The following is a 21,133-nucleotide window of genomic DNA, read 5'->3' as shown; positions in this document are numbered from 1 at the left end:
GCAGAGCAAGGGCACTGATGGTCAGGATGAGGGAGGTGGGAGGTGGTAAGTGTTGTGGGGAGAGACTGGCAGCTGTCAGAAATTTGAGCTATTTTGTGTAGGCAGAGTGAATAAGGGAATTTTTTGTGAAAAAAAACCCCACCACATTATAATCCTGTGGAATGTGTCTAGATGGTGAAGGCATTAGAAGATGCTATTATTTTTTATTACTGTCATGAGATTCAGTGAATAGCATGTTCATGAAACTGAGCTTTACAAGTATTATACTTTTCCAAACTACAGGCATTTTTATTTTTTTTTTTTTTTTTTTTTTTCCTGGAGCTGCCCTGGAGCTCTGTTTTCAGTGACAATAATTCTTATAATTCTTCAGGGTAGTGGCTCAGAAAGTGGATTAATACTTCAGAGGAAGAACTGAGGGTGCATAGGTTTTCCCAAACAAATAAATACACATCCCTGCATATATTGAATATGACCATATTCTTGCTGAGCTGTTGTAGAAAGTAAAAAGAGATAACATAAGCATAATGTATGTATAAACATATTCTGAGCAGACTCACAGAACAATATGAAGATTTGCAGGCTTCCCAAGATGTAAACCTAAAGAGAGAAGTAAAAGTCACTGTATTTTAAGAACTGTGAGTATAAAAAGCAGATATATGTATTAACTCACTAATATTCATCTAGAGAATTAAGAAAAATTAAGAGAGAAAATTCTACTCTGTTATTATTGGAGAAATTAAATATTAGAACAGTTAAATTTGGGAATGTCTTTAAACAGTGCCTCTCCTTTAAATATGGGAAAGCTGGACCTACTGAGGTAGAACAATTATTTCTGTTCTTTAAATACACACTTTTTTCCTGTGAGTCATAAAGCCAATGTCTAATACTTAGCATCCTGCTAAAATTAAACAGCTTAAAGAATTCCTGCCAACGTATTTCAGAATTGGCATATTTTATTTATTTGGATACAGGACAAAAGCTAAAATATATATATGACCTTGAAGACACTAAAGAATACAGCATAGTTACATTCCCCAAATGTCTTTGATCATAATTACTTTTGTTTGTAGTAACATTTGCTGTATTTTTTTAGAAAGATAGGTCTGAAATTAAACTGTAAAACCAGGTAGGATGTATTTGAAACAAGCCTTTTTGAGATTAGTCCTCTCTGAGATCACCAGTGGATGCCTCTCTCTTCATGTCAGTAAGACACAGTCTGTGGGTCATGGGAGGTGACATCAGATTTCTTCCATCATTCCCAGCTTGCTGAAACCAGGCACAATCTAGAGGAGACCTCTGGCCAGTGCTGTCAGAACTAAGGGATTGCTGAGCACGAATCATAGGAGTTGAATGAACAGAGATAATACACAGAGAAGGAGAGTGAAACACTTCAAAGCCAGCCTTCACCTTGGCTGACATTCTCCAGGAAAGTGAGGGACAAGGAAATCAACAGCATTGTGCAGGAAGGGAATGCCAGCAAAGGGAACTGTCTTTTCTTACAGTCAAGGTTTGAAATCCTTGATATGTTTGACAGTTTTTGTTGCCTCAGCCGCAAAGCCTGTAAACCTGAAGAAGGATAAGTGCTTCCTACCCCATAATCATGAAGTATCAGTAGAGGTTATAGTCAGAGATACAAAAGGTTGAGGAAACTCTGTGAGTAAAGAGGCATTTGGCTTTGCTGGAAGTTGGGTTTCTGATGACTTGTTGGTTTGAGACATGGTGCTTTGAGATGTAAGCTTTGTCTTCTGCACTCCCCACACAGCTGATCCTCCCATGTGTGCCATAGACATGTGCTGACTCTGAGTTACATACACCCTCTGTTTGTTTTCTCCCAGTCACTTACAAGAGCTCATCAAGCCTGCTTAGCTGTCCTGTAGCAGAAAATAGTGGAGGAGGGACTGAGTGGGCCCAAGTCACCTCCCAAAGCAGCTCTTATGATTGGGATGGTAAGCAAAACTCAGCAACATCACTAAAAATCCCCAAAGGAAACAAAGGGCAACAGAGATGACTGGGGGATTGAAGCATCTCTCTTATGATGAAAGGCTGAGAGAGCTGGGGCTCTTTAGCCCGGAGAAGAGAAGGCTGAGGGGAGACCTTATTAATGCCTGTAAGTATCTAAAGGGTGGGTGCAAGGAGGGTGGAGCCAGACTCTTTTCAGTAGTTCCAAATAACAGGGCAAGGGGAACATAGGAAGTTCCATTTTAATTATGAGGAAAAATTTCTTTACAATAAGGGTGACAGAGCTCTGGAACAGGCTGCCCAGAGAGGTTGTGGAGTCCCCTTTTCTGAAGATATTCAAAACCCACCTGGATGCAGTCCTGAGTAATGTGCTGTGGCCAATCCTGCTTGAGCAGGGGAGTTGAACTGGATGAACTCTAGAGATCCCTTCCAACTCTGACAATTCCATAATTCTGTGATTCAATTCTGTGTAAAAAATTGACAAACAAAAGAAGGGACCAAGTCCAGTCTTAGGTTAATAACTGGACAGTTATATCCAGATTGAGAACCTCAGCATGTAAGAGAAATGAGATAGTTGCATCACATCTCTGACTGCAGCAAAAAGCATGTGGAGTTGCAGAAGCAGAGTTAGTCAAGAGAAGCCAACCCACTGGGTGTCACAAAGGGAAAGATGTGACAAGGAGGACAGTTTATATCACTTTGCAAAAATTGTCAAGAACCAACAATGTGTTTTGTTCAGATGAATCCTCACAGGAGCAATGAGCAGCAGTTTATTAGGAGATAAATACACTATTGAACTGGAAGTAAATGGGACATGTATGAAGTTGGACATGGCACACACACCATTAGGCTGACAGAAATAGTTGTTTTCAATGCTATAAATGCATGGGCTTGAACACTGGTTAGTAAATTTGCTACTGATTAAAATGCTGCACCTATTGCCATTAAAAAGGCATAGCCACATCAGTGTGCAAAAGCTAAATAGGGAGAGAGGTCTCTGAAGATAAGAGTTCAATTTAGAGACCTCACATTAAAGAAATATTAAACTAGCTGGATGGATGATCAGCATGGCTTCTGAGACATCCTCCAGTATGTCTATGGTAGATATGTCACTACACTTACACAAAATGCAGTGGCAGCTGAAGGCCAGACAGGTCTCTCTGGTACTAAGATGGCATAAACATCCTCATCTCAGTTGATGGGCATGGTTATTGTTTCCAAAGGCATCAGAAGAGAGAATGGAGATCGGCAGTTCTCCAAATCACACCATTGGATTAATGTCCCTTACCCTAATGTTTGGGAGAGCAAGCACAGTTAGTAGCTTTGGTAAGAAAAAAAGAGAAGGGAATGATGTTTTGGTGAAAATTTATGACAGGTTTTTATGAGCTTGATGCATTAGGAAATACCTTAGAAAAAAAAGAACATTTATGCTTTTTCCTTATATTTCCATTTGCTGGGAAGCACATCTGTGGTATCTGAACATTCAGTTGGACCTAGAAAGATTAGAAAGCTATGAGCAGAACCTCTCTGGCCAAGAAAGCCAGTGGTATCCTGGGGTGCATTAAGAAGAGTGTCCAGCATGTTGAGAGAGGTTCTCTTCCCCCTCTACTCTGCCCTAGTAAGACCGTATTATAGAATCATAGAATCACTGAGGTTTGAAGGGACATTAAAGATCATCAAGTTCCAACCCCCTGCCATGAGCAGGGAACCCTACTACTAAATCAGGTTGCACAAAACCTTGTCCAACCTGGCCTTAAAAACCTCCAGGGATGGGGCATCAACAACCTCCCTGGGCAACCCATTCCAGCTCCTCACCACCCTCACAGTGAAGAATTTCTTCCTAATATCTAACATAAATCTCCCCTCTCTCAGGTTAAAACCATCACTCCTTGTCCTATCACTGCCCTCTCTGATGAAAAACCCCTCCCCAGCTTTTCTGGAGCCCCTTCAGGTACTGGAAGGTGCCATAAGGTCTCCTCTGAGCCTTCTCTTCTCCAGGCTGAACAGCCCCAACTCTCTCAGCCTGTCTTCATAGCAGAGCTGCTCCAGCCCTTTGATCATCTTGGTGGCCCTTCTCTGGACCCTCTCCAACAGGTCTATATCTTTCTTGTCCTGAGAGCACCAGATGTGTACACAGTATTCCAGGTGGGTTCTGACCAGAGCAGAGCAGAGGGGCAGAATTGCCTCCCTGGCGCTGCTGGCCACACTTCTTTTGATGCAGCCCAGGATGTGATTGACATCTGAAGTGTTGTGTCCTCTGGACTCCCCAAATCAAGAGGGACAGGGATTCACTTGTCCAGTGGAGGCTATGAGGATGATTAAGGGGCTGGAACACCTGCCTTATGTGGACCTGGGGCTGTTTAGTCTGCAGAAGGGCATCTTATTGAAGTTTATAAATATCTGAAGGATGGATGTCAAGAAGGAGGAACAAATCACTTTTCAGTCATGCCCTGTGATAGGACAAGGGGCAATAGGTACAAACTAGAGCACAGGAAGTTCTACCTCAGCATGAGGAAGAATTTTTATTGTAAGGACTATGGAACACTGGAACAGGCTGCCCAGAGAGGCTGTGGAGTCTTCTCTGGAGACTTTCAAGACCTGTCTGAATGTGTTTCTGTGTGACCTGCCCTAGGTAGTCCTGATCAGTTAGGGGGAGTTGGACGCGATGATTTTCAGAGCTCCCTTCCAACCCCTACCATTCTGTGATTCTGGGAAAAAGTGGGCTGCTGTATCAAAGATGAACTAAGTTCTGTTATAAGTTATATTTGGTTTTTGGAGGTACTTGTAGATCATGACACTGATCCATGTTGACACCTGTATCCTCAACAGACATGGTTTCTTTGAGAGGAGAGCAACCTAGAAACTTTCATGTTTTAATCTTACTAAAGAGTTTGAGAAGCTGAAAGAATTAGAGGACCTTATTCATTTGTGATCTTCATAAGTGATATACTAAGTTAGTTTCAGTCCTTTTATTCCACTCTGTGATGGCTGAAATGAAAGCTTTGACATTAAAGGTGGTAAAGACTGAACAGTTCACTGTAATACAGAAGGAGGCTTCAGAATGTGCTTGCAAATATCTCATGCCTCTATTCCTGGGAAATTAGTCTAAGCTAATATTGACCACAAACCAATTGCCAAAATGTCTTGGGAAATTCCCACTTTTACACAGATAAAGATTATTTTTTTGTTTTTGTTAAAATTATTAATGCACTGAATACAAACTTATGGGAAAGCTGCTGGTTATAGACAAAATCTCTCATGCATTTGGCAAAAGTTTATTAGAAAAAATAGTCCTGAGCCTAAATTTGTTTCCTAATACATGGAATTTAATAACCAGTCTGGTCTCAGAGGAGATGTGTCGGAGGCTGGCAGAGCAGAATCAAGGGAAGACACTGGGAATTTACTACATTTGGCAATGGCATGTATTTAAACCTTATTACCAACTTTGGGAAGAACACCTGGAACAGATAGGAGTTGGGCACCAGAAAGATGGTGTCCAAAATGTTACAGGAAAAAACCCAAGATCAAAATATAGATAATTTAGAGTGAACAACACACGAGAGAAGGTGCAAAATATATTGAATTGGCTTCAGTTGAACAGCAGTATAGCAGATCTGAAGTCTTGCAGTATATGCAAGCCTAATTTATGCAAAGAAGGTCATGTTGATTGTAAGAAAAAAAAATACTCCCTGGAAAAAAAAAGGCCTTTATTTGTTTACACTTTCAGAGGGGAAAAAAAAATCCTACAAACCTGTGTATTTCTGCTTGACTATTAGCCTTACTTTATCAGAAATTACTTCTGTGAAAGAGGTGTTCATGCATATCAAATCCATTTTTGCTGTAGATAGTACAACTGGCTGAGTAGTATCTGAGAACAGAACACAGTTTACTGAGAATGTATTTAAGTAGTTTTCAATAAAGATTAGTTTTAATCATGTAATCTCTTATCCCCATAATTCCCTGTCTAAATGGCTGGTGCAAGTAATGTAAAAAAATAAACCCAAAACCACTATTGCAGAATCAGTCAGACTGTGATTCATATTCAGCACTTCCAAGTTGCAGGATGGCTCCAGAAAAGAGAAGTTGTTGTCATTGATAACTCTGATTAATAGAAATTTGAAAACAAGTATATTTGCATTGCTAGGAACCACCTCCACTGGACACTTGCAAATGTCCAAGAAAAGAAAAAGACATAGCAAAATAATGTAAATATTTTGAAGTCATGGGTACTCACACTTCAGCTAATGACACTGTGCACCTCTGGTAGTAGAAAATGGCTGTGCCTACAAGTGGCTGAACAGAAAGTCTGTTTGCACAATGTTACTCATGTCCATGCTGCTTAAGTCTGGCCCATTCTAGAGCAGCTTTGTCCTGGAAGAGGTCAGCTGGAGTGACCAAAATCAGCTGAGGTTTCAACTAACATCTAACAGTGAAGACAGTGAGGGTGCAGGCTTGAGCCTGTCACTCAGTCCCTTTTTTTGGTGTTAAAGCAGTAGCCATGTTGCAGCAGAAACTTGAACAGAGAGCAATGAAAACAAGTGGGTTTAACATCACTTTGCCAGCAGTAGTAAGGATATTTCAGTTGAGATACACTGGACTTGAGAACAACCTCTGGAAATCTCCAAACTAATTATACTCCTCTGATAAGGTTACTTATTAGAGTGACTAAAAGTGTGTGAGCTTATACAGCTGATGCTTTTTATCCTTTAATTTTGGGATGGGAATGAAAGGCATGTTTTTGGGACTGTTGCTTTCATCACTGAGTTTCCCAGGCAATTGAGTAATCTCTTGCTTCGGAGCCTTACAGTAAGTATCAAGCAAGGGATGAGAAAGATCTCTCAGAAGACCTCTGAGCACCAAGTGATCACTGAGTGCCACACACAAGCATCAGTAGACTGAATTCATTCTATCAATTTCATGAATGGAGTATAATAATAGGATTAGAGAGATGTGGTTTTGCACTACTTAGCACAATATTTGTTTATATGGAGAAAATGAATTGGAAAAAGAGGTGTTTGATGGGATGACAGTTTAAAAACATAATCTTCTAGAGTAGCAGTGAGAAGTAATAGGCTAGTGACAGAGCAAGCATATGCTTGGTAACGCACATGAAGGTCTGAGACCTCTGGTCTTGTCTGATCCATTTCTTTCACCTAGTTCATCACCTTTCTTTTCTTTCGCTTGTTCCCTTACTTCTCCCATTCCCACCAGCTCACCCAAAATATTATTAAGCAGATACGGATACTATACTATAACAAACCCGTTAATCTTGGTGCATCTATGCAGGCAGATAAATTTATTCACAGTTCTGCACTTGGACTCCAGAGACTCCTTTGGACCCAGTAAAGATCTTTTCCATAGTTCCTCACAAACCCTTTGTTTTTGCAGAATAAATTGGCTTATCAGGAGATAAAATCCACTGATTTTTATTTTTTTTTTCTGGGTTTCAATCCCACTTAAAATTTCTTTTTTCTTTTAGTTGTGCTCATTCTATTGAACCCTTCTTTGTCTGTGTCTCTCTGCATTACTGTTTGGCTTCATAGGTTCCAGATGTATTCCATGTCACAAATATTTGTGTCAGTCAAATATACAAGTCAAATACATGGTAACAAGTGTAGAAACTTTAACTTAGTCATAGCTACCACTTGACAAAGCCGTTCTTCGGTGGATTAAAAGATGAAGCCAGAACTGGTTTAAGTACAGAAAAGTTGCTGCCTGCTGCTGCTGCTCCTGGGCCTTTGGGAGCTAAGTTTTGCTTCCAAACCAGAGGGCATGTGACATGGAGGCAGTCAGAGCTTGGCTGCAGAAATCCTAGACATGGCACACCATCCCAGTTCCCAGATGCAGACCAAGAATTAGAAAGGGTGGCAATTCATAACATGGTTAGTATGTGAAACATCTGCACAAACTGAGGCATTGGGTGCATTCGTATAACTATCCACTGTTGGCAATGAATATGGTCGTGCTGAATATGATTAACTTGCTAGCACAGTCAAGAACTATTCTTGTTTCAGAGAGCCCATGTTAAACCTGCCTGCTTGGGAACCTGTGTTCAGAACTGCTTTAATTGCACTACTGCTGACACACGTTGTCAATAACAAGCATTTTTTCTGCTTTAAGCAAGGGCAAAACGTAAGGATGTTGCAGTGAGCCAGATCTTGAAAGCCCTCACTTAGCTTGTGTGCTTGGGATTTAAGCTGCTGGGGAAACTTTATGTCTCTGGCTATTCATTATTGCATACAATATGTTCTTGGAAGCCACTCCACATTTAACAGCACTTAAACCCATCTGCTGCTCCTGAATTTTTATTTCATTCATAAACCTGTTTTAAAAGTATTTTTGGACTTATCACCAATTTGCTATCAACTGTTTATTGTTCTGCTGTAAGTTGTTAAGAAGAATTACTCAAATTTTAAAGGAAAATTGTAGCCTCCTATATATTTTTGAGCTTCTCATTGAAAGTTGCCTTCCCCTCATTGTCTGGCATTATTGAAATTTTAGCACTTTGTGCTAAGTGCTGATTTTAGGGATTACTAATTGCTATGTGTAAAGCAATCACATCATTGGCACAAGAAACAGACTTGAATTTAGCACTATGAACACAGATGCTGTTCAGTATATTGAAGTTCCTGTAAATGCAACCATTTTTCATTGCTGTGTTTAAAAACACTATCACAAGTTTCTTTACACATCTCTTCTCCCTGTATTAATCTTTTATTGCTGTTACTTGGCATAGCAGTACTTCAGTGCCCTCTACATAAGATTAACAGAAACTTAGTAGTTCCTTGATGTTTTCTTCTTCACCTTTTGAACACTTTTTTTTAAAAAACAGAATATGCTGTTTTCCTCAGTTTTCCATGTGTGATTAACTCAAACGACACTGTATGATATTCTTGTATGAAGGTAATTTTTGTTGGAGCAAGGGACTTCCCAGTATTTAATATGTGCTAATTTTTCTTCCATGGCACTAAACTGATCCTTCCTTAATCCACAGATTAACAAGGCTTTCCAGACTATCAGTGTAGTTTAACCCTTTCTAAAAGTGAAATAATTAAGACACTGAATCCTGTTTGTCTCTAGGTCTTGCCTAAAAACTTGGACTGGATTTTGGAAAGTGAGTTCTCCCAAGGGATCACAAATGTCATGGTAGTTCATAATATTTAAGGTAGCTTGTAACATATATTTTTCTTTCAACTAAAGAGCAGGAGATTTAGATTTTCTATTCAATAAACCCCAAAACTTAATGTATTAATACTCAGTAGCAACTAGTATTGATGAAAATGTCTGTTAAACCTTTTAAAAAAAAGGACTTATTGGGGTAAGATTCAGTTGTTTAAGACAAGCATCTGGTGGTATTTTAGATGTCTTGCAAGATCTGAGATGTGCATGTGAATGTCAGAAAGGAGAGAAGGAAACCCATACACTCTGAAGCAGCAGCTGAAGATAAAGTGATACTTTAGTGCATCTAAGCCAACTCTATTTGGAAAACTCAATCTCACCTTTAGGGTTGTCATATTTGCAACATACAATGTGATGTCTCTGAATAATGCTGGTTATAAATGCCCTGAGCCATTCTCAGGAGTTTCCCACATCTCAAAGGATTCTGCTCCTCGCTGACTCATCTAAATGCCTGAAGTTTGACAGCATCAATATAAGCCTCAGCTCTTAAGAATTCTGTTGAATGAAAGCAGTAACCTTTTCAAGTGGAGCTAGAAGTCCCTTTTCCTTAGATTATAAGTAACAATAAAAAAATATTATACCCTGAGGTTTTTTTAGGGTCAGTAGACATTCTTTACACCAACAGTGTTTCAAAACTTCTCTGAGTAACTTGTTAGCCTAGTGGTTTTATGTTTGGTGATAATCTTGCAGGTGAGAATGAAAAAGTGTTAATTTTTGTCCTGTTTTGTTTTTAAAAGGTTGCTTTCTTTAGTAATTTTGAAATGAAAAGTGTCTTAAATTATATATTAGAAGGTGAGGCTCAGCAGTACATGAATATCATAATGAATATGGCCTTTGTAAAAACACTTTTCAGTACCTCAGACATTAAAAATTCTGCAAAAAAAATCCCAAAGCAAACAATTGGAATCAGAGCTGCAGAGATAGTAATTTTTTGTTGTAAAAAACTGCAATCCTTGCACCATATGTCTCCCTTTTAGTGGCAGGGCTCTTCCATATTGTTGTTTGTTAAGAACTCGTGTCTTCTTTACAACTGGGTTGACTCATGCCTAGGTAGGAGCCTGAATTCCTCACAGATTTTCCTTTTTCACTAAAATGAAGCCTGATCTTTAAAAGTAAATGTGTAGTCTCCTGCTGTTAAAACTTCATAATTTCATAGCGATAATTAGAGTGGGTTTTAAAATGTAAAAGCAACAGGGTTATTTCTAATTTTAGCTGGAAAGAGGTGGATTGTCAAGAGAATGTTTATTTATTCCTTGTAACGTTTTTGCTTGATTTGCTAATAATTACTCAAGATTGGTAGATGTTGCATACTAAAAATAAACTGAAATACAGTAATAGAGTGCTAATTTTTTTAAATATATATCCCTTGCTTGTTCTTCTTTGAAGGATAAAAAGCTATTCCATAGATATTTATAATCAATAATATTCATTCATAATTTGAATATTATACAATAAAATGCCATTTCAATTTTATTAAAAACCCTCTGGGCAATTCAGCATGTATTAACATCAGTTTACAGCTTGGAGGGAATAGATTACATGCCAGATTATTTCCCAGAGAAGTAATAACAAAAATGAGCCCATCATCCCCCCCCCAAAAAAACCCCAACAAAACACCTGGGAAGCAAATACACACAACTAAGCACCATATGCAAACGTGATGAAAAATCTGAGTTTGGAACATGTCCTGAGTAGATGTCTCTATGTGCTTCCAGAAAGGCCAAGAGGAAGAAAATCCCACAGGTAGAGGCCTTCAGCTGGGACCTTTTCCTGAAATGGAATGGACTAATTCACAGGTGAGAGTAGTTAATTTAGCTGTGAGAAATAAGTGAGGAAAGGATATAGTTGCTGGATTGCTGCTTCATAGTTTGGCCAATTATTTTTTTTTCAGCAATGCTCCCCTAGACCCAAAAACACCTGTTTCAAGTTAAAAAAAAAGTATATGCGTGAGCACTTTCATAACTTCCAAGATGTTGTGGCATATAAGTCTCAGCTACATACTAACCAAACCAAAACCAGATTGGGCTATTAGAGGAACAATTTGACCTCATCTGTCTTTTGACATTTGAGGAAGCCCACCATGTTGCCAAGGTAGTTAGTGGAGAGACTCTTTCTGAGTGAAGTTCTTCTAAACTGTTTTGGCTGTCTCCTTTAGATCAAGGTGGATCATGCCCTGCAAATTATTGTCTCTCTCCATTGTCTAGACATTTGTCAGATATAAATGTCTAGACCTGAGATATCTTATGTGGTCAAGAAAATTTCACATCTGCATTTTTTAATTTTCTTTTTATTGTCTGTTGGCCTTGCAGAGAAGGCAGGTTGGCAGGACCAACCCAGAGTATAGGACAGAAAGATGAGGTATATTTATGTTGAATAGTGCAGGCAAGAGCATACCTGAAGTTGTTTGTTGTTTGTTTTGTTTTTGTTGTGGGTTTTGTTGTGTTTTTTTTTAATTGAAGATCTTTTCCAATAGTGACATTGTCATTGAAACTAATAGTACAAAAATGCCTCAAATCAAAGAGGCCAGCGACTATTGTGCCAGGATAGTAACCTCCATACATTTATATTATAAAAAAAATTCAGTGTAGTTTATGTTGCATTTGTGTGCTCAGTTTTCAGTGAATGACCTCCTGCCATTATGATAATACATGTGTGAGAAACTTGATATTTCAGTTATTTGCCAGCTGGGTCCTTTGCAATCTCAGGAGGAATAGAAGGCAGTTTAAGATATCAGGATAATGCACACTAAATGGGATATTTCTGATAAAAGTAGTCTAAAGTGGTATATTGTTGATGTCAAAATTGCTATCCTTTGATTTCGGAGCTAACAAGACACTGAGATAAATAGGGTGGATGACAATTTTGAGTGACCCTTGCACAGCTCTCTGCCAGCTACATATCAATTTATAATGGCTTAGAATGTCAAGGTAGTTTTCCTAAATATAAGGGACAAATATATGTGGCATTTAAGATGCCAACCCAGGATGAATTCACTGTCGTGTACAGTGGATAAGAACTCTATAAATTGATACTCAATTCTTGTCTTCTAGGATTTTGAAAAAGGTTTAATGAAGCTGGTTTCTTGAATTATTTTGGGTGCAAATAATGACTTTTTTGCTGTTTTTTTGTAACACCAAAAAGAAGAAATGAAGCTAGTCAATCACTGTATAACTAATCCTGTCATTTATTCATGCAAAGATGAACAAAAATCTCTGATACTCTTCAATACTGAGTGGCACACAGTAGGAGGGAAGGGCTGTTTGCTTCTTAACAAGCCCATATGGTGGTAGGAGATCCAGTGTCCCTTCTATGCAAACACCACTGAATCTTTAAAAGCATGTTAAGTAACATCTGCCAGTGATAAAATAAATACAGCAGAAGGCTCATTATTTGATAATTTTCACCTAAGAGCCGTAAAAAAGGAGGGTGAAGAGATTTGTTGGAATATTTTTTGAATTTTAGAGAGATGGAGTATGAGTGTCATGCTGTTCTTTTTATCTTTTTTTAATCAAAAAATGCTGCAGAGCAGGTTAGCTCTATGTCAGCACTGGAAAAAATATTGGAAAGATTAATGAGGGTGTAGCTCAGAAAGCAATCATAAGAGTAAATTAATGGTCAGAATAAATTAATGGTAGTCAGAATAATTTTCAAGCAAAGCAATTATGTTAGATAAACTTCATCTCAGAGTGTGAATTTGCTTGATGAATGGTCCTGGGTGTTGTTTAGGCTTTGGCAAAATATTTGATTTAATTTTACATTGTTTCTGATATAAATAACTTTATCAAAATAATATTCCTTAAGGAGTGACATTGCAAGTACCAGTCAATGAGAAATGACCCTTTTACAGCAATTTTGAAGAATAGTTACCCACAGTTTTGAGTTGGATGTGGACAAAGTATTTCAATATTTTCACAAATCGTTTGGAAAGCAGCATGAGTTCTTGGGTGGTAAAATATGCAACGATGCAAAGATTGAAAAAGTAGGAAAAAAGAGGCCACAATATTCAGACAGAGCAATCCTGTTGCAGTCTAGCCTGGTAAGCAGAGGCCACTCAAAATCATTATTACCTAGAAGAGAAGTATTGCACAGGCAGAAAGAAGCAATGCCAGCCATACATACACAAGGGGGACCCCTATGGTGGAAATAAATGACACAAAGAATGTTCCAGAGAAAAGAACAGACAACTCAGCAGGGCTTGTACTGTGAACTTTGTTAAATAAAAGGGAGAATAAAAGTTAAGAATAAGGAGGTGGTTTTATTTGTATGTGCAAAAGTGAGGTTATGGAAATATCATGCCAATTTTTAGAGTCTATACTTTTGAAAGACATTGAATATATAAAAAGGGATAGAAGAGAGACTTGAGCGGAGCAGAATTCTTTCAGAGAGAGACCTGACTTGATGACAGTGTATTCCTTTGGGAGACTGGGAATAAGAGGATTCTTCAGAGTTGCAGAGAAAAGCAGAATACGTACCAGGGTGAAAGCAAAGAAATGCTAGGCAGGTGTTTTAAGCAGTGAGAATATAGGAAAAACTTTAAAGGAAAGTGGTAGAACTCAATCTCATTATGTTTTCCAAATTAGGTGCTTTTCTGAAATAGATACACCCACTTCAGTTTAAGACAAGATATTGCTGCCAGTCTTAGGTGCTGCAGTACATTAGACTAACCTCTGTGATCCAAATATGCTTTCTGCCTTAAAGCCTGAATCTTTTAGGTGCCTATTCTTTGCTCCAACAGTCAGCAAAATTTCCTCAACACAGGAATGTGATTAGATGACATAGCTGAGGGAGATTCAACTCACATCACTGATGCAGTCTATCACCTTCTTCCCCAGCCACCAGTTCAAACAAAGAAATGTGGAGCTGTATTATTTGGTCTAATGAGAGCATTTACTTCCCTTTTACTTCCTTCCCATGGATGAATGGAGACTAGCACTGCTTTTCTAATTTTATGTTTTCCTTAGTCTGAGATTTGCAGCTTGCACGTTAATGCAAACATGAATCAATCAGACTTTCTGTGGAAGCTAGAAGGCAAGCTACGCACAGCTGCCTTTTGAAATTTTGCTGGTGGCCTCTCAAGAGAAGAGGCTCCTCAGAAATAATGACACACCTGTATTCTCTGTTATCTACACTTCTGTTATTAATGTCTCAGGCAAAAAAAAAAAAAAAAGTCAAAGTTATTGTGAGGTCCTTAGGTTCACTTTGTTGTGCTTTAGTTGCAGATCTGTCTTTTTTGTTGTTTATTTTTTCAACTCCATAATACCCCAGATCATATAGCAAGTTCAATTGTATAGAATCCTCAATTCTGACGTAATTTCCTGCAGAGGTCCCATCTCCTGGCCTACACATGTGGAGGATGAATTTTGAGTTCTTACAAGATCATTGATTTCTGGATTCATTTTCCTACATAGGCTTGTGTCCTGAAGTAGCTACATTTTTATTAAAACGGCAAAGTTTGATTAAGAGGGTTTGATGTTGTTTCAGTGCTGTGTGACTGCCCTCTAGTCTCAATGTTATTTTGTACAACTGATTGAAGATCAGGTGATCTTTAAAAAGAGATTCTAGGCTCAAGATATGTTGTTGCAATTCCTGGCTTTAAAATTAGTCTTTTGAATTATCTTGGACAGTTTGATTCTTTTTTTTTGCCTTTGCTTTCCTACCTGTAAAAGGAAGATAACATTTTCTTTCCTTTTGAAAAGTGTTTTGAGAAGCATCACACTGCCTGAAGAGTCTTTAGACTTCTTCTATCTGTTTTTTATAAATATTTTATTATTGTACAACCATTATATATATTCTCAAGCAGGGAACGGTATGTTCTTATACATTAATATTCTAGAACATTTAGGCGTAAAAAGAAACTGAGATACCCTAGGCTACAAGTCTATAGATGCACTGATCAATACCTAAAGTTAATTAAAATTATATTTGTTTTGTCCTCCCACTACACCCCATTACAGCATTTCTTTTCTAGCTCCCTGCTTTGATTTGCACCTAAACTGAACTAAAGTATCATAGCTTATTCTCATCCTGCCTACCCTGTATTATTCACTGAGAGAAAGTGACTCTCCTGTTAGGCAAGGATGAAATGGTCCATTGTTCAATTCTGAAGTCTTCCAAAAACACGTGCTCATGGTTTTTGTTCAACTCACCAGCAAAGTTTGTCTTTGTCTCAACGTCTAAAAAAAGTTAAATGCCAGGTAATTATGGGTCTAAGACTGGTCAAATTCTGGTGAGAGCTGTAGAGCAATGGTTTATGACTGCTGCTTCGTCTTTTACACTTGAATTGGAAACTCTCTGAAGCTTGGCCACTCCATGATTTTTTTTAAATCCTGGACTTGCTGAAAGGTTTAAGCAGTGGAATCCCAGTCCTTGACACTAACTCTGAGATGTTATAGTGATGAATATAGGGCTAATCAGAAGCTAACATTCTTTGCACAGCTTTAACCGTTCAACTGGGAAAAGAGGACAGAGCTCCTGTGCTCCTTATTGTAATGTGAAAAATGCAGTAGAGAACAGACAGTTTGAGTCTCAAAACCTGATTCTGTTAAAGTGAAATTTCTCTGATGTACAGATCCACTTCCTGTGTGTTCTCAGGGACATGTTTAATAGCTAAAATAACTATTTAGCCTTTTCTCCTGCTACGCTTTAAAAAAATGAGTCTTTGATATTGCCTATGCACCCCTATAGAATAATTAACTCACTCATTTCTCTGTGAAGAATTTTTTTGCTGAAAATATTGCATGGGTATTGGGAGCTCTAATTTTTCTTCAGTATCTTCTTCTTCTTTATGATTTACTCACAAGTAGTACAGGAGATGTAGGTGCACTTTATAAATTTATTCTCCCTTTCCTTCTCATGTCAGCTGATGTTCCCTTGTGGTCTCTCTCACAGACTTTGTCAGATATTGCTCAGGCAGTCCAGCTTATCACTGCTCTGTAGTGGACCTTCCAACCTTAAAGCTGAGCAGAAGAATTTGTTTCCACTCCGATTCAAGCAAACGATAAAACTTTGTAATACTTAAATGAATCCAAGATATTGCCTGCTATTTTTAGATGATGAAACACCTACAAAGGTAGACTACATTTGAGAGGCTTTATTATTACCAAAATCTGTCTTCTGGCCTGAATGCTACCGGAAATTGTCTTTGTTGTTAAGAAACAGTAATTTATTTGCATTAAAAAGGGACATTATTTGTGCGTAATTCTTCCAAAGTGAAAGTCTTTAAATTGTTGAATGGCTTCTATTAACAGTCATCATTGATATTTCTTATAATATTCAAAAAGTAATTAGATAAACTGTCTGTAGTGTCCCCTGCAGGCACATTTTATTCAGAAGTGATCTATTTCCATATTCCACTTGTCTGCATAGATGAGTGTTCACTAGAGCTTCCAGTTAACAACATTGAACCCTAGAGTTTTAAACAATCTTAAACAAAATATCTCCATTGCAATCCACAGCAAAGGTGAATGCTGCTTTTAATCCCCAATCAAGTAATTCTCACACACTTTCCTGTAGAGGTCCCATATTAATATCCAGATAATGTAAAATAAAACTGAATATACAGAGAGTTTTGCTCAACAAAGCTGAGGAAAACAGTGGTAACACTGGTATTGTCTATTGTTTGACCAGGTTATATGGAGTAAAGTGAGTGCAAGAGCTTGAAATGAGGTTTTAAACTAATTATTCTTGATTTATTTTTTTTCTTTTGTGATGTAATGCAGCATGAATTGTTTAATTTACAGCAACAATATGGTTTGGTGTTAAATGTTAAAGAGGCAATGAAGAGGTTGTTCTGCTTTTAATGGATGCTGTGACCTACATTTTTCCCCAAGGCATCACAGACATTTTTCAGAGAAGTCTCCTGTTAATTATAATTTTACTCTGTGGTGCTGGGTCAGTTGTCATTTCCATTATATAAACGTCTACAACTGGGGGTGGGGGAAAGGTGGGGGGTATTTCAGTTACTTTAAATCACATTAGGTAAAGATTTGCCATTGATGCTGGTAGCTGGGATATAACTGTTTTAGGAGATCAGGGTGGCTTCGGTCTCACAGTCCCTTTTGTGCCAAACCCTGTAAATTCTGAGGGCTCCAGGAGTGTCTGTATTTCCTGAAGGCACTTCTGCTTTCTTGAGAAATGAAGCCAAAAGTGCTGAATATTTCTGTCAGCTTAAATTCCCATGGCCTCCTGTAAAGCAAATCTGTGATCCTGACCATCCACCAACCCTGGTTTCTGGAGTAAACCCTAACCTTGCTGCACTGCTAAATATGCTCCATATTTCCTCCCAGAGGAGACCACATCCATTCCTGTGTGGTCCCTGTGCCATCTGCCTCATGGAAACAGGGGCATGTATGTAGGTAACTTGGTTGAGAGATGGCTTATATGAAAGAAATCAGCCCATTTTAAAAAAACAGCCTCTTTAAGAAAGAGGAAATTTATTTCTCATCCCTGATCAGTAAAACTTAAGAGCTGCTGGACTTTAATTATAGACCTTCTGCATTTCCTTTCATAAAGAAGCTTATGTGGGCAACTGGTAATATCAGACAGTTCTTAACTTCCTTGAGAGGGATTTTTTTTTCCCTCATGACAGACCTAATATTTATGTTTTTGTTGTTTGGGGGTTTTTTTAATATCAATTTACTCTGATTGGGGCTAAAGCACACTTATCACCTGCTTACTTGAAACATCTGGGATTTCTTGATTACTTAGTTATAGTCAGCTTGGGTTGGGTGAACAGCTGGGTATCACGATAGCTAGAGGCATTTCCCAACTCCAAAAGACTGACCCATAGTTTCCAAGGCTAAAGGAACATAAAAGCAGCAATCTTTGTAACCTTTCAAGTTATTAGATAATCTTTAAATTATTGTGTGAAGTCATGACTTCCCTGCAGTAAGGAGCTGAGAAATTCAGCTTCTGAAAACTTCATGATCCTGAAGTCATAATCTGAATTCACTGCCTTTTCAGATCTTTTCAGAATTTTCAAGCTCAGTGTAATTTTCCTTAAGAAATATCGGTGGTTTTAATGATTCTGGAGACAATTTTCTGATTAAATATTTTAAATATTGTTATTTATTAAAGTCAGAAAGTTGGGCAGCTATCTCTGACCATTGGGTATAATTGTATGTTGATGATGTAGTTGATGTAATTCTTTTAGCTCTGAGCATAAATTCAGAGATTAGTCATAATGCAACTTACAGTTTAAAGTAAAATAGCTATGGCAATGATAAAATCTTCCTGCAAATATTATATCTTAGTGAACTCCTATGTGCCTTTATATTGATGTCTGCTGCCTCAGCATACTGTTCGATTTCTTTTTTTCCTTTATTCAGCCTCCAACTTAGGAACTGAAAATATTTTTCTCTTTTCTTCATGTGTGAATTCAGAAAGCACAAAGAAATTGTTAAATACAAGCTATAAAAACAATGTCTTTAATTTTATTGGGAATACATGCTCTTTCTGTATACAGCCCAAAGCCTTTTTATTGTTTATATAAACTGTTTATAGGATGTTTACAGCTACAAGTGGAATTCTTTTCATGTGTTATTTGAAAAGCTGTTTCCCATGGTAAAAGTGATCATGGTAAAATTATATCTTTACAGTACAGGGTTGTGTTCAAGAAAACTCGTATCAAATGTTTCTGTCTTTGTTTGGGGCAACAGAGAACTGTAGAGAAATGCAGAGCCTTCCATTGATATAACACGAAGTTACTATGTCTCTGGAAAGAGAATGTTTGGGTTAAATTTTTCCTTGTTGTTGGACTCTATTTATAACCATATTTTCATTCAGGCCCTTTATTCAGTGTAGTACTGAAAAGAGATGTAGGAATTAGTAAATAATTTGAGAATTTTAGAGAACAAAAAGAAACAGCTTAAAATAAAGAGCTAACTGATTAATTTACCTGGTCTTAGCTTCTACAATAGAAGACTTTTTTCTACAATGTCTTTTGCATCCTGCTCTGAATACCAAAAAAGCAGCACTTTTCCTTTATTGGGAAAAAGTTAATTGTTCTTGCCTACAAAAAAAAAACCCAAAACAACAACAAACATTCTTACTGATTACGTTACAAAGGAGAAATGATGGAGTTTAGCTTCATCTGTAGCTAAAGCATGGAGAAATTTTAGACCTTAAGAAGCAGATGAATCTCATAAACACATAATTAAGATACCTTTTCATGTTCAGCATCCCCAGTATGAGCCAAACATGCCCCTTATTCCAACTCTATTCAATAAAAATAGAAAAGGTGTTCATTTATTTAATTCAAACAGGGAAAACCAAGAGAATTAAGAGCATTATACTTCTGCTATAGTTTGGTTATCTACAAGGTAGATTATATTGGTGAGAGATAGAAGATATATAGCTTCTTTACTCTGCAAGCCTTCAGTACTGTTGCAGTTTCTAATTATCATAGAATGAGTTGCTTTAACAGTTCCCATACACACACAATTGTAGTGTCTTCTACTTAGAGCAGTTATAGCTCACTTTGGCCATAGATATTTGAATATTGCATTTTTTGTTTTGATGGATAAAACTCCTCACAGCTACAGATGCAACCAAAATTCAGCTCATTTTTCATTTCTGTCTGATTCAAAAGGTTTATGTCCCTACACTGACCTCTGAAGGCCTCTGTCCCTTTAGAAATACATAATTCATCTCATTGAACTGAACTTCCAATGACCAAACTCTTCCATTTTTCCTAGAAGTCCTATCAAAAGAATTACCCCTTTCTTAGCTTAAATTGTCCTTCATCTTAAGCTCCACAGAACTTCTGGATCCCAATCTTTGAAAGCTCCCTTTGAAGGTTTCTAAAATAATAAGGGTCTGAAATTATTTCTTAAGTAATATAGGCCCTGATCCACCTCCTTTACCTTGAAATTAGTGCTACTTTGAGAAGGAATTGGATTATATGACACAGGTAATTTCCAGCCCAAATTGTTATTCTGTAGTTCTGTGTTTCTGTGAAGTTAATTGAAATTAATTAGGGATTGATTTTGAAGAGTGAAATTCTACACTAAGACCTAAACATTGTAAGTATCCAAATTTTAAAATGTCAGTCCCTCTTTTCTAGACACACCTCTGTCATTCTTAACATTTAGTTGAGCTTTTCCTTCCCTCTGTTTCATTTCCAATCCTGCAGTGCTAAGCTGTTAATTTTTTTTTTCCTGGTAATTTTGAGATGTTTGGCCATTTCACTTTGTTTTTTCCTTGGTCATTACTCGGTATGGTCTTTTTCAACATAATCATCAATGACCTGGAAGAGGGGACAGAGTGTATCCTCAGGAAGTTTGCTGCTGATACCAAACTGGGAGGGGTGATGACACTCCAGAGGGCTGTGCTGCCATCCAGCATGACCTGGACAGGCTGGAGAGCTGGGCACAGAAGAACCTAATGAAATTCAACAAGGTCAAGTGTAGGGTCCTTCACCTGGGGAGGAAGAACACGATGCACCAATGCAATGTGCCCTTGCCACCAAAGAGGGCCAATGGAATCCTGGGATGCCTAAGGAAGAGTGTGGCCAGGAGGTCAAGAGATTACATTCTTACCCTCTGCCCTGGTGAGGCCACATCAGGAGTACTGCATCCAGTTCTGGGCTCCTCAGTTCAAGAGAGACAGGGAACTAGTGGGGAGAGTCCAGCAAAGGGCAGCAAAGATGACTGGGGATTGGAGCATCTCCCTTGTGAGGAAAGGCTGAGAGAGCTGGGACTGTTCAGCCTGTAGAAGAGAAGGCTGAGGGGAGACCTTATTAATGGCTACAAGTATCTCAAGAGTGGGTGCAGTGATAGTGGATTCAGGCTCTAGTTCCCAGTGACAGGATGAGGGGCAACAGGCACAAGCAGGAACACAGGAAGTTCCATTTAAACTAGAGGAAAAACTTCTTTATGGTGAGGGTGACAGAGCCCTGGGACAGGCTGCCCAGGGAGGTTGTGGAGTCCCCTTCTCTGGAGATATTCAAGACCCACCTGGATGCAGTCCTGAGTAATGTGCTCTTGTTCTGTTGAAT

At 38.2% G+C, this 21,133-nt stretch overlaps 1 protein-coding gene across 1 annotated transcript in view; it reads left to right on the top strand.

The window, feature by feature from the left end:
• The window catches only part of LOC104393090, a 382,843-nt gene that overhangs the window by 306,105 nt on the left and 55,605 nt on the right, over positions 1-21,133 (top strand). Inside the window, exon 4 of the mRNA XM_010002551.1 lies at positions 10,854-10,934. Coding sequence (XP_010000853.1) covers positions 10,854-10,934 — 81 coding nt within the window. The remainder of the gene's footprint in view (positions 1-10,853; positions 10,935-21,133) is intronic.

The sequence above is a fragment of the Chaetura pelagica genome, unplaced genomic scaffold (genome assembly GCF_000747805.2).
Source record: "Chaetura pelagica isolate M959 unplaced genomic scaffold, ChaPel_1.0 scaffold388, whole genome shotgun sequence".
Taxonomy (NCBI): domain Eukaryota; kingdom Metazoa; phylum Chordata; class Aves; order Apodiformes; family Apodidae; genus Chaetura; species Chaetura pelagica.
This window is presented reverse-complemented; position numbering and strand designations above follow the sequence as displayed.